This window comes from Onychostruthus taczanowskii, unplaced genomic scaffold (genome assembly GCF_017590055.1).
Source record: "Onychostruthus taczanowskii isolate IOZ18803 unplaced genomic scaffold, ASM1759005v1 scaffold12, whole genome shotgun sequence".
Classification (NCBI taxonomy): Eukaryota; Metazoa; Chordata; class Aves; order Passeriformes; family Passeridae; genus Onychostruthus; species Onychostruthus taczanowskii.
The window spans coordinates 8,342,768-8,354,671 of NW_024498351.1; the positions used below are offsets into that span (position 1 = coordinate 8,342,768).

The 11,904-nt window shown below is 39.4% G+C and overlaps 1 protein-coding gene and 1 long non-coding RNA gene across 3 annotated transcripts; one reads left to right on the forward strand and one right to left on the reverse strand.

The window, feature by feature from the left end:
• Positions 1 to 315: 315 nt before the first annotated feature.
• Positions 316 to 1,826, forward strand: NPY5R (neuropeptide Y receptor Y5). Its single transcript, XM_041395794.1, has one exon. The coding sequence runs from the start codon at positions 412 to 414 to the stop codon at positions 1,741 to 1,743; it is 1,332 nt and encodes a 443-aa protein (XP_041251728.1). The 5' UTR covers positions 316 to 411; the 3' UTR covers positions 1,744 to 1,826.
• Positions 1,827 to 3,746: 1,920 nt separating this feature from the next.
• LOC121331398 lies at positions 3,747 to 10,140 on the reverse strand. Of its 2 annotated transcripts, none has more exons than XR_005952017.1 (4): positions 10,088 to 10,140; positions 9,811 to 9,979; positions 7,978 to 8,145; positions 3,747 to 3,931 (listed from the first exon to the last, which is right to left on the reverse strand). It is a non-coding gene; the product is annotated as an uncharacterized LOC121331398 (long non-coding RNA). The 2 variants fall into 2 exon arrangements; XR_005952016.1 differs by lacking the exon at positions 3,747 to 3,931 and adding an exon at positions 4,479 to 4,700.
• Positions 10,141 to 11,904: the final 1,764 nt, after the last annotated feature.

Sequence of the window (11,904 nt, forward strand, 5' to 3'; positions counted from 1 at the left end):
TTCCTTACTCATATCAATGGGCTGTTATTCACATGAGTAATCTCACCGACTCGAGGTGTATTGCTTTTGTAGTTAACTGTTCCCTCATGGAAAGCCTGACACTATGTTCTGCAGCAAAACACAGTTAAAAGGCAGCATCATAATGCAGACCTGTAAATTGCCATTCTCCCACGTGAACATCTAGGCAGGAGGCCTAGGAGTGCTGAACACCAAATGATAAAACCTACTTAGCTAATTCATGTTGATCTGACGTTATGCAGGATCTGCCTCACAGTAGACTAACATCAATAGTAATTTATTTGCATTGAGGTAAAAGGTAAATTTATGTACTTTTACATTCTGATTAACAGCAATATCATAATTTCTTCAGATGCTAATTAATGCCTTTCTCGTTCTAAGCAGGACTGTAAAATGGATTTAGAATTCAAAGACCGTAACAACAGCACACATACCAAGAACACCTCTTCTGCAACAAAGAATTTTTCTGCCTGGGAAGACTATAAGAGTAGTGTTGATGACATGCAGTACTTTCTTATTGGGCTGTACACACTTATAAGTCTGGCTGGCTTTGTGGGAAATCTACTTATATTAATGGCCCTACTAAAGTGCAAGCAGAAGACAGTAATAAACATTCTTATTGGAAACTTGGCCTTTTCTGACATCTTGGTTGTGCTGTTTTGTTCACCTTTCACGCTGACATCTGTCCTGCTTGACCAATGGATGTTTGGCACTGTCATGTGCCATGTAATGCCCTTCCTCCAGTGTGCCTCAGTCCTAGTTTCAACTTTGATGCTAATATCTATTGCTGCAGTCAGGTACCGTATGATAAAGTATCCCCTCTCCAACAATCTCACAGCAAAACAAGGCTATTTCTTAATAGTGATCATTTGGGCCTTTGGCTTCACAATTTGCTCCCCTCTGCCCGTTTTCCATAAAACCGTGGACCTCAGCAAAACTCTGAATTTAGAGGGACTGGAGAACAGGCTGCTGTGCATCGAGTCATGGCCTTCTGATTCCTACAGGATCGCCTTCACGATAGCCTTGCTGTTCATGCAGTACATCCTGCCGCTGGCGTGCCTGACCGCCAGTCACACCAGCGTCTGCAGGAGCATTGGTGCTAGGCTGTCAAACAAGGAAAACAAGTTTGAAGAAAAGGAGATGATAAACCTAACTCTTCATTCCTCTAAGAGCACTGGCACGCAGGTTCAACCCTCCAGATATTCCCGGTGGAACTGTGCCTTTGGCAGAAGGCACCACAGAAGATACAGTAGAAAGACTTCAAGTGTGATGCCAGCTATTTCAAGGCATCATCAGGATACTCATTCCAGAGATGTCCCAGAAACCTCTGACACAGAAAAAAGCCAGCTCTTTTCCTCCAGTAAATTCATCCCTGGGATCCCTATCTGTTTTGAAATGAAACCAGAAGAAAATACAGAGATCCAGAACATGATTACAGTATCCCAGTCCATCATCAGAATTAAGACAAGATCGAGGAGGGTTTTTTGCAGACTGACAGTGCTAATACTAGTTTTTGGCTTCAGCTGGATGCCTCTTCACCTTTTCCACATTGTCACAGATTTTAATGCCACTCTCATTTCCAACAGGCACTTTAAATTAGTATATTGCATATGCCATTTGTTGGGTATGATGTCCTGCTGCTTGAATCCCATTCTCTATGGGTTTCTTAACAACAGCATAAAAGCTGATTTAATGTCCCTTATTCCGTGCTGCCAAATACCATGATTTTATGTGCCCCAAGATAAAGTAAAACAAACAAGTATGGCTTTCAAGCCTAGTGGTGTGTAGAGCTGTAAAAGCTAAATTAGTTTAGTTTAGTTTAGTTAGTGTGACTTGGTTGTGATTAGTAGCATTTTTTTGTGGATGGATAGTTCTATGGCTTCATGTATTTCTTGCATTGGGCAGAAATATATGCATATGTTATCATATTCTTTTATCTGTTACATGTAGGAAATCATGCCCAGTGTACAAAACCAGAATACCATCTTCATTACCCAAATTGTTGGCAACCTGTACTTTGGAATTATACAGAATATATAATGAGTAATAAATGTGAGACAGACTACTTAGACATATCAGTATTAACTGTCATAAAACTACAATAAAATACATATCATTTACTAAATAATTATTGTTGAGATTATTTCAGTGCCAACTTTGACTGTTTTCTAATATAATGAAAGCTCTCTGGATGTTATTAGGAAAATATTTTTCCTTAGTTCTTTGACTCATAGTTTTCAATCTCTTTGCAAGATGCTTTGCTGCTTATTCCTAGGTTGCCTTATTCCCTGGAACGGGTTTGAGGGTCCTTGTTCTTGCCTTGATTGTTTCCATCTTACTGTATTTACCCAATACAACCTATCTCTGACTTCCTCAGACAATTTTCACTCTGGCTTGTCATTTTATGTCATTTTCATTCAGCCTGAATTTATCTATAGTTATGTCTTTATTCTCACAGTGATGACACCCCTGAACATACAACACATTTCTGATCAGAGTAGGCCTTCATTATCTAAGCAAATGATAGTGGAAAGAAAAAGAAAATAGAAAGACATCAGGAATTTTTTCTCTTCCTTTACCAAAACACAAAAGCTGACTGCACTTCATTATAACTGACCCACTTGCTTTGGAAAGGTATAACAGCTTTCAAATAAACATGTGCATGTGTGCCTTGACAGATGCAGGGGGAGGGGCAGAGTTGATTACTTTTAAATTCAACAAAGACAAATGCAGGATCCTGCCCCTGGGGAAGAATAACCTGTCCCTGCACCAGGACAGGGTGGGGGTGACCTGCTGAAAGCAGCTCTGCAGAGAAGGGTCTGAGGGTTCTGGTGGACACCAAGCTCTCCACGAGCCAGCAGTGCCCTTGTGGCCAAGAGACCTATGGTGTCCTGGGGTGCATTAGGAGGAACATTCAGCCAGGCAAGGGAGGTGATCCTGCCCCTCTGCTCAGCTCTGGTGTGGCCACATCTGGAGTGTTGTGTCCAATTCTGGGCTCCTCAGGACAAAGGAGAGATGGAGCTTGTGGAATGGATCCAGTAGAGCACAAGAAAAATGATGAACAGACTAGAGCATCTCTCTTACAAGGACAGGCTGAGGGAGCCGGGCCCGTTCAGACTCAAAAAGAGACAACTGAGATGGGAACTCATCAATGTCTGTCAGTGTCTAAAAGGAGGGTGCCACAGGGATGTTTCCAGGCTCTGCTTGGTGGTGCAGAACAATAGGACAAGAGGCAACAGGCAGTAACTGATGCACAGAAAGTTCTACCTGAACATGAAGAAGAACTTCTTTACTGTGTGGGTGACCATACGCTGGAACAGATTGTCCAGAGAGGGTATGGTGTCTCCCTCCCTGGAAATACTCTCTGTCCAGATGCAATCCTGTGCCATGTGCTCTGGGAAGACCCTGCTTGAGCAGGGAGGTTGGATCAGATGTGACACACTGTGGTCCCTTCTAACCTGACCCATACCCATTCTGTCATTCTATGTGTGTGAACACGTGTGCAAACACACAAATACACACACACATACACATACACACACACATACACACAGATGTTTTCTCTCCTTTTCTCCTTTTTAACCAGACTAGTACTTTTGCTTCCAAATTTAAATCACAGGTATCTTCCCTAAGTCATATTTCACAGCACAAATGCAAAGTGTATATATATATATATATATATATATACTTACCAGCCCCAGATTATTTCCCCCTCCTTCTTTACTAGGCCTCATCTGGTCTGAGCTGCAGCAAATGTTTCTGTAGCTTCATAGCCAACAGGGACAGGCAGCGTGGTGTTGTTTCCAATATGTGTGGGAAAAATGTTATCTCACCACAATATCCAGTGACGTTCTATCATTCTTATATGTAGACAGGTATATGTGCAGGTACAGATATAGATAATGCACACTTCCTAGAAAACAAAGCACATTAAAATGGATTTTCAAGTAGCACATATAACCAAGTACTTTGGTTAGCTAAAGTCTACCCCTTCTGTAACTAAAAATCTAATAAATGGGAAGATAGGAGTTTTGTTTTGATAGCATCCACTAAATGCAATCAGGAAACAGCAGCTGCAGAGCCATGTATCCATTGGAGTTAGAAGAATGGATTGTAATGGTAGAGTAATTCCTCTCTATTAATTTAAAAAAAGGAAAAAAAAGGCTTTCAGACAGATGGTCTTTGTGTATGATGAATGTTAAAATTCTTAGGAAGACTCACATAACAATAATTGGTTTTCCTAGTTCTACAAAATACAATTTACAAAGTTGACTTTTTGCAAATGTCAAAGATTAAAATTCACCTTTGCCCCTTCTCTTTCAGTGGAGAAGAAGCAGATGCCCTGGCATGTCCAGGTCATTCCTGAGGCAGCCAGGGCAGTGACCATGGCTGAGAGGAGGTCTGCACGGGCTGACACTGGAGTGTATTTAGTGAGGTTGTGGTGAAGGGGTTTGGAGCCCCTGTGGTTCCCCACAGTGCCATGGCAACAGAGTCTTGGAGAGCTGGGCACAGCTGCCATGGGCCCAGAGCAGCTGCAGCCTCAGCAGGCAGTGCAGAATCCTCACGGGGAAACTCTGTCCCAGGCAGGTCAGTGGGACAGGAAAACCACATTACTGGCAGCTGGTTGCCCTGTTCCTGGAGCGTCTCATGACCAAATGTTTCCTTCTCTGAAATATGAATACCTGGGAAAAGGGGAAAAAACAATCCATTGATTTGCAGATGTGTAAGAACCAAGAAGAGGAGCATAGTCAGGAAGAAAAGTGTTCACTTCCAATCATGCTGAGATAGGATCCAGTTCTGTTGTGCAAAAGTAATAACAAATTAAAAAACCGTTCTGTTATCCATAGGGGTCTGTCAGATTTTACTGCACTTTTGAAAAAAAAAAAAAAAAAGATATCAATAGATTTTCACAGTAGTCCCAATATCTCTCTGCAGCATAAAAGACAAACAGTATTAAACATCATAGTCTCCAGAAAGATGACTTTCATAAATACTGTTAGGTTCAGGAATTTAACCTTTTGTTTTGTTGAAAGCTAAATTATGCCTATACTATTTATAAGTCTTTTCCAGAAAATACATTAGTACAATCTGGAACTGTCTTAGGGCAGTGGCAGGACTCTTGTCCTAGACACGTCACTTCCTTTCTTCCACCAGATGACTGGAATAATGGTATAACATCATGAACTTCATTATTTTAAAGATGATTAAGTAAATTTTTGAACTGTTTTTGACCACATGTGATCTCTGAGGTCAGGGTTCTTGTTCTTTTATTTCATGGGGTTTTTTTTACGTATACAGTTAAATACAAACTTCCTGTATTCTTTTTCTTCTAGAGCCTTTTACATGCAATATGTGATGAAGACTCCTGCAGTTGCTTTGTTTTGATCCAAAAACATATACACCTTTTTAAAGGTATATTGCTTGAAGTTTGCCCTTACACTGAGAGTAGGTAGAGCTGTTGTTAATGTTCATATTCAGTTGAAGTAACTTTTCCAGGAAAAGAAACAAAAGAGAGAAAGAGAACTAAAAGCAGATCCACACTCTGCCAGTGATAAAGCAATGCATCAAAGCCAGACCTTTCTCAAGCACCTGCCATGAGCAGTGAGTGTGTGACAGTACCACTGGACATTACTAATCCCACAGGTGACCCAGAAGCCTATTGTAAATTTTTGAGTCTCAGGAAGTAACAGCTAATAAGTGAGTATGGGTTTAAATGCCTTCAAAATTACCCCTCTCAAAATTTTCCTTTAACACAAAAGCATTTTCTTCCCACCCATTTGATAAAGATAGGTTTGCTGAGATCACTCAGACTGCATCATGCTGTGCCATTAAGACAATCTGTGTCATCATAGTAGAGCATACACTTGGGCCAGTGAATCTTACCACAGCATCTATTTTTAAATCTCCCGAGCCCAGGGATACTAGAAATATGTGCTCTACCAGGTTACCATGATTTCCTGGCCCCCTTATTAAACTTCATCTCAGTTAAAAGACCAAAAAAAAAGCCTGATACATCTTGTCCTTGGTAAAAAGTCTTAAATCCTGATTTCCTCAGAAAGACTATAACTGCAGGCAGGAAGATGTGGTCACATTGTGTTTTTAAGAGCTGAGCAATGAATTAAGATCACAACTGGCACCACTGTTATGAATCTAATAGAACTATACAAGTCAGACTTTTATTAATCTTGTTTATTTTTGAAGAGAAAATATTGTAAACATTTGTAAAGTTATTTAATAACTTCATTACATGCTAATCTTAGGAAATACCATAAACCAAAATAGTGCTACAGTCCAAATTTGGTTCATTTGAACAAGTATGAATGCTTCATTTTGCCCTTGTAGTCACATTAAGATGATCCTTTTAATAATAAGGCTTAAAAGTAATCCTCTGGGAAGTTATTTGAACAGTGATTTGACATTTGAGTCAAAAGTAGGTTGGCCCTGCTCTTACATCCAGTTCATGAAATACTTCCTTTGTCTTAGTAGGAGAAGGATCATATCTGTATCACTTGGAGATTAATTGGACATTTTTCGAGCAGGAAACATTTATTACTGTCCCTGTGAACAAAATTATTTTAAAGACACTTCTGGTACAAAATTTCTCCAGAGGAGTAACTTTATGATACTTAAGCAGTGTTCATCTCATCAGTCTCAGTCGGAACCACAAAGATGCAAAACCCATTTTATGGCAGACCACAAGACTGGTTAATTATAAGTTTAACTATAAATCTTTTTTTTTTTTTGAGAGAAAAATAGATAAACTAGGAGATAAATCAAACCATCCCTATACAAGTAAATTTAGTGCCTCTTTCTACCAGATTTTCAGTTGATTTTCATCCAGATTTTATTATGTTGAAGGAGGTGGTAATCATATTCTATTTTAACTCCTAGTAATTTCTTTGGATGTATGATGTTTCCACCAAATTGGGGTTCACTTAACATTCGTAAGGATTTTGACCTCTTGGCCAAAGGATTAAGAAGTTGCAAAAGAGGCCAGAATATAAGCTAAACTTTTACTTTCTGCTGGTTTTGTGTTGGTTTTTGTTTGGTGGTTTTGTTTTTTTTCTTTTCTTTTTTGTGATGTTAGCACAACTGGGAAAAGTGCAAGTTGTTTACTGCAGGAAAATTAAACTTATTTTTATATAACTACAGGGACCAAAACCAGGCAAAACAATTACGTATTTCTTAAGACTCCATCAGTTCCAAGGCACAACTCATAAAGGTAATTGTCTGAAGCCTCGATGATACATTCTCTCAATTAATATCCTGGAGTATGAGAACACATTTCAGATAGCATAGCCTCATCTGAGCCACACTGCACATCACGAGTGAAATTCAGAACCTCATTCCTTCTGCAGAACTAAATTGCAATATGCTCTACTTGAGATTGCTCCTTAAGACCATTCAGGGACTGAAGCTTATTCAGGGCACAGCTTGTATCTTACTGGTTTTGTGGGATTCTGTTCCTCAGGAAAGCTGCTGCAAGGCCCTTTATGTCAGAAAAATTACTTATTTCCCAGGAGCTCTCAGGAGCATGTAACACCAATCTCCCCCTCGCACATCATCACACCTGCAGTCAGCAGGGGCCCTCAAATATTGTTCCTTTCACAGAAGAGCTGGATAAAAAAAGCAGTGAATGAGACTGAAAACTCTGTGGTACTTGTTTTTCCTCTTGATCTGAAATAGTCTAAAATTGGAGACCTTCCAGAAAGTTGTGGAAGACACCTGTGTGAGACTGCTAGAGAGGGAACAGGGAATCACTTCACAGAGATGAAGTGGAATGAAGAAATCTGTCTATGCAGGACTAAATAATTACTTCAACACATCCAGGATCCTAGTCTTACTAATTGCATGGGAAAATAATACTAAAAAAAAGCAGATATTTGGATATGCAGTTTTGCTTATTTTAAGATAAATTTATTACAAGTCCTTGGAGTCTTATATATCATACATACATACCTGATATGTGCTTTGACTGAAGCAACTTCACCATGTAACACGGCTCCAGCACCGAACTACCCTTTGCTTTTAAGGTATTCACTCAATTTTTATTGTTCCATGTAGAGGTTTAACCCCAGTCAGCAGCCAAGTACCACATAGCTGCTGATCACTCCCACACCAGTGGAACTAGGGAGAAAATCAGAAGGGTAAAAGGTAGAAAACTCAGGGGCAGAGATGAAGACCTTTTAATAGGGAAAACAAAAGCCACACACACAAGCAAAGCAAATCAAGGAATGGATTCACTGCTTCCCATGGCAGGCAGGTGTTCAGCCATCTCCAGGAGAGCAGGGCCCCATCACATATGCTGGTGATTTGGAAAGACAAGCACCACCACTCCAAATATTCCCCCCACTTTATACACTAAGCATGATGTCCTTTGCTCTGGAATATCCCTTTGGTCAGCTGGGGTCACCTGTCCTGGCTGTGTCTCCTCCCAGCCTCCCAAGAACACCCAGTCTCCTCCCCAGTGTGGCAGTACAAAAAGCAGAAACAGCCTTGGCTCTGTGTAAGCCCTGCTCAGCAATAACAAGAACATCTCTGTGTTATCAACTCTGTTCAGCACAAATCCAAAACACAGCCCCATGCCAGCCACTGGGAAGAATATTAACTCTACCCCAGCCAAATCCATTGACTCTACCCCAGCCAATAACATTCCATTACATAGCACAACAGGTGTGATCCTGATTAAAGATTCTGATGAATTACTACCATGAAAATGATTCAAGAGAACAGAGGCACATCTGTCAAAATGAGAGGTTGATTAGATCAAGATATCCAGATAAAAGCTATGGGAATACTGCAACTTATTGGCACTTGTTCGAATACCTGAAAGGTAAAGGTTTTTTTCCTTTGGTGGTTGTTTTTGCTGAAATATAACTTCCAGCCTGTGTTCTTAAGTAGGAACACTGACAAAACCCAAACCAAACAAACAAAAAAAACCCAAACCAACAATGAAAAAAAAAAAAAAACCCAGAAAAACCACAAACAATCCAGACTAGAAAAGGCTTTCATGTAAAGAACACAAAATAAATTGATAATGGTTTATTTTCTTTGGTTATAGTACTTAGTTCAAGCACTATAGCAAACTGATTTCTCCTTTCCATGCACGATTTTCATGAGATAATGCTTACAGTAAACCCATAATTTGTTATGGTAAACAAGAACTAAAAAGCAGAGTTCATTTCAGCATAGTTCAACTACTGCTAGAAATGCAAATAACCTTGCTGTTGATTGTTTATAACAGAAATAAAGACAGCATTTGTTACTCTGTTTATGCAATAGCATTCGTATAAAGATTTTATACATTCATTTTTAACAAATAAGAGGTATAGTAAGAGGAGACACAGCCAGGCTGATTCTATGTTTGTATCACTTTATAAATTTATTCTTCATGACACACAATGTTATTTGAAGGATGGCAAAAAAGTAATAAACAATATGAAAAAAAAAATCCTTTTTCCTCTCTGAAACATTAACTTCTATTTTCATAACAGTGTTTAAACCACACTAAGCACCCCAAGAGGAAGGGTCTTCACACATCTGTGGGATTTCCTTGGCAAAGCCAATAGTAATGTTCATCTGCATATTGGTGGTGCTGTACAGAAAGTTGAATTCTATATATTTTAGTGCTGTTTAACAACAGTCATACTAAGGAAACAATAGAGCTAAGCTGCAACAGCATCCTTATTTTTCACCTTTTGTAAAAAAAAAAAAAACAAACACTTGAGAATAATTTGCCTTATTTATTTAAGATTAACATTTATAGTATCTATAGCATACTGGTGGACATACCCTGATTTGAGCAGGTCTTGCATGACTTTTTCTGTACCTTCACCTTCTGGTCTTTCTGCTCCCAAGTTCAGTAATAACAGAAGACTGTGAGAGCCCTCTCCTGGTGAAGAAAATTTATCTCCCTCCAGCTGCTGCTTGCCAACCAGAGATTATGAGACAGATACTCCAGCTGTAAAAGAAGATAACGCTTATAAAGTACTCTTAAGGTTTTTATTTATTAATATTTTTCTTAAGTTAAAAAAGTCACAAAACAAAGGCTTTATTTTCCAAATACTACCTTATAAAGTGAAGCAGAAAGTCAAGGAAAATACTTCTCAAAAAACTTCCATCTGCAAAGAAACAATACCTTCAATATACTTTCACACCAGTACAAATTTTGCACGGCTAAGGCTGACACTCATCTGGAATGTTTTAAATAAAACTTCTTTAAATATTTGTTTGTTAGTGATAGGTATTGAGAAGGTTGTGTGCACAGAGTCACCCCCTAGACAGGGAATGAATGAGTGAGCAAAGTCTGAAGACCCTGAGACATCTAAAGGAAGCCCTGGGATCCTCCGAGATGGGAGTGGAGAGGAAGGCTCTAGGCAGGAGCACATTTTTTTTTCTCCTGCATAACCAACCAGAGACAGCCTGTGCTGGGTGCACAAGTTATTCTTTCATGCTACCAAAACTGAATCTTTTTCTAGGCATTCCCCTTCACTCCTAGCACATGTATGAGGTAGCCTGCCCTCATTATTCAGAAAAGGGAGGAGCATATATTAAACACAATATCCTTTCCCTGTCTATAGTTGTTATAGCTGTTATTGAATGTTGCTCTTTCCTTAATACCCACACTTGTAACATGAATTTGGCTTATTCTCCTGCTGTGCTCTCCCCTTTCCCTGTAGCAAGCACTCAATTTAGGTTGAAACACTATCTCTTTCACTTTCATTTCTTCTTCTGCTTATTTTCTTAGTCTGATTTATTGTAGTAATTTTAAGGATGATGTGTCTCTCTATTCAATGACTTTTGAGGCCTGAGAAGAATTTTAAATTCAAAATATTTTAAGTTCAAATCAGACTAAGTCAAGGAACTACCAGACACGCTTGGGTCTAGCTTACTGTGTAGATAGCATCTCACTTCAGAGGCCAAGGCAGTTTAAGTAATGTTGACACAATAAGAATGCATACATGCTTAAAGCAAAGCTTAGGAGCTTTGAGACCTTCAAGCTTCAGAATATGCAGAGGCAACAAACACCCTTCCATTGCTGTAGGAGCAAAGCATTAGAGCTGTGATCACACCCCCATGTCTTGGGGAGCAGAGGACTCCACACAGCAGTTTCACAAATATTTTTCTGGGCAGCAATGATGGCCCAGGCAGCCTAAAATGAACTCACCATTTGCATCAGTCATCTCAGCTGAAAGGCGAGCTTTATCCAGATTAAAAACAACCCAGAGAGGTTTATGGGCCTGTTTTTCTGTGCACTAGAATAAATTGTGGTGCCTTATCAGAAGAGTTTGCATGGAGATGGCAGAGGTTGGCTGTGTAGCAACTGCTAGTGGAAGAAATGTCCAGAAAACAAGGAGTTTAATATATGTACTTTGCTCTTAATGTTGACACATGGCTGGTTAAGGTGTAGTGTGTAGTCAGTGTAGTGAGTCAGAAAAGCTGTATACACTGAAACTATTACACACTGGATAACTTTTATGATAGGCAATTTTCAATCAGTTATAAAAACAAGTGTTTCACAATGTAAATTTTTCTGCTCGAAAAGGGAAGTTCTAATTTTTAGCTAGCACACAGTTGTTTTCCTCAGCAAAAAGGAAAACATGAGCAGTGAGTTATGCGGAAGAGCCTTCCATGATTTCAGAGACAAACACTCCAGTTCAGCTTGCACAAGCACTGCTATCTCTTGTAGAGGTCAAAGAGCTGAAATACAGTAAGGCCTCCTTATTAAAAAGGACATACTTTTATATAAATACGTAGCCTAGTTTCTCATTTCAGATGATCTAATACAAGATCTCATCTCCTCTGTTTCTTTTAGAGCAACAAAGCACATTAACTCTGCTATTTCTAGCTTCAGCTAGAATCCACTGCAGCAACAAGACATAAGTG

What these genes read in the sequence shown, in the direction of transcription:
- NPY5R (XM_041395794.1), top strand. Translation starts at nt 412, where the DNA reads ATGGATTTAGAATTCAAAGACCGTAACAACAGCACACATACCAAGAAC.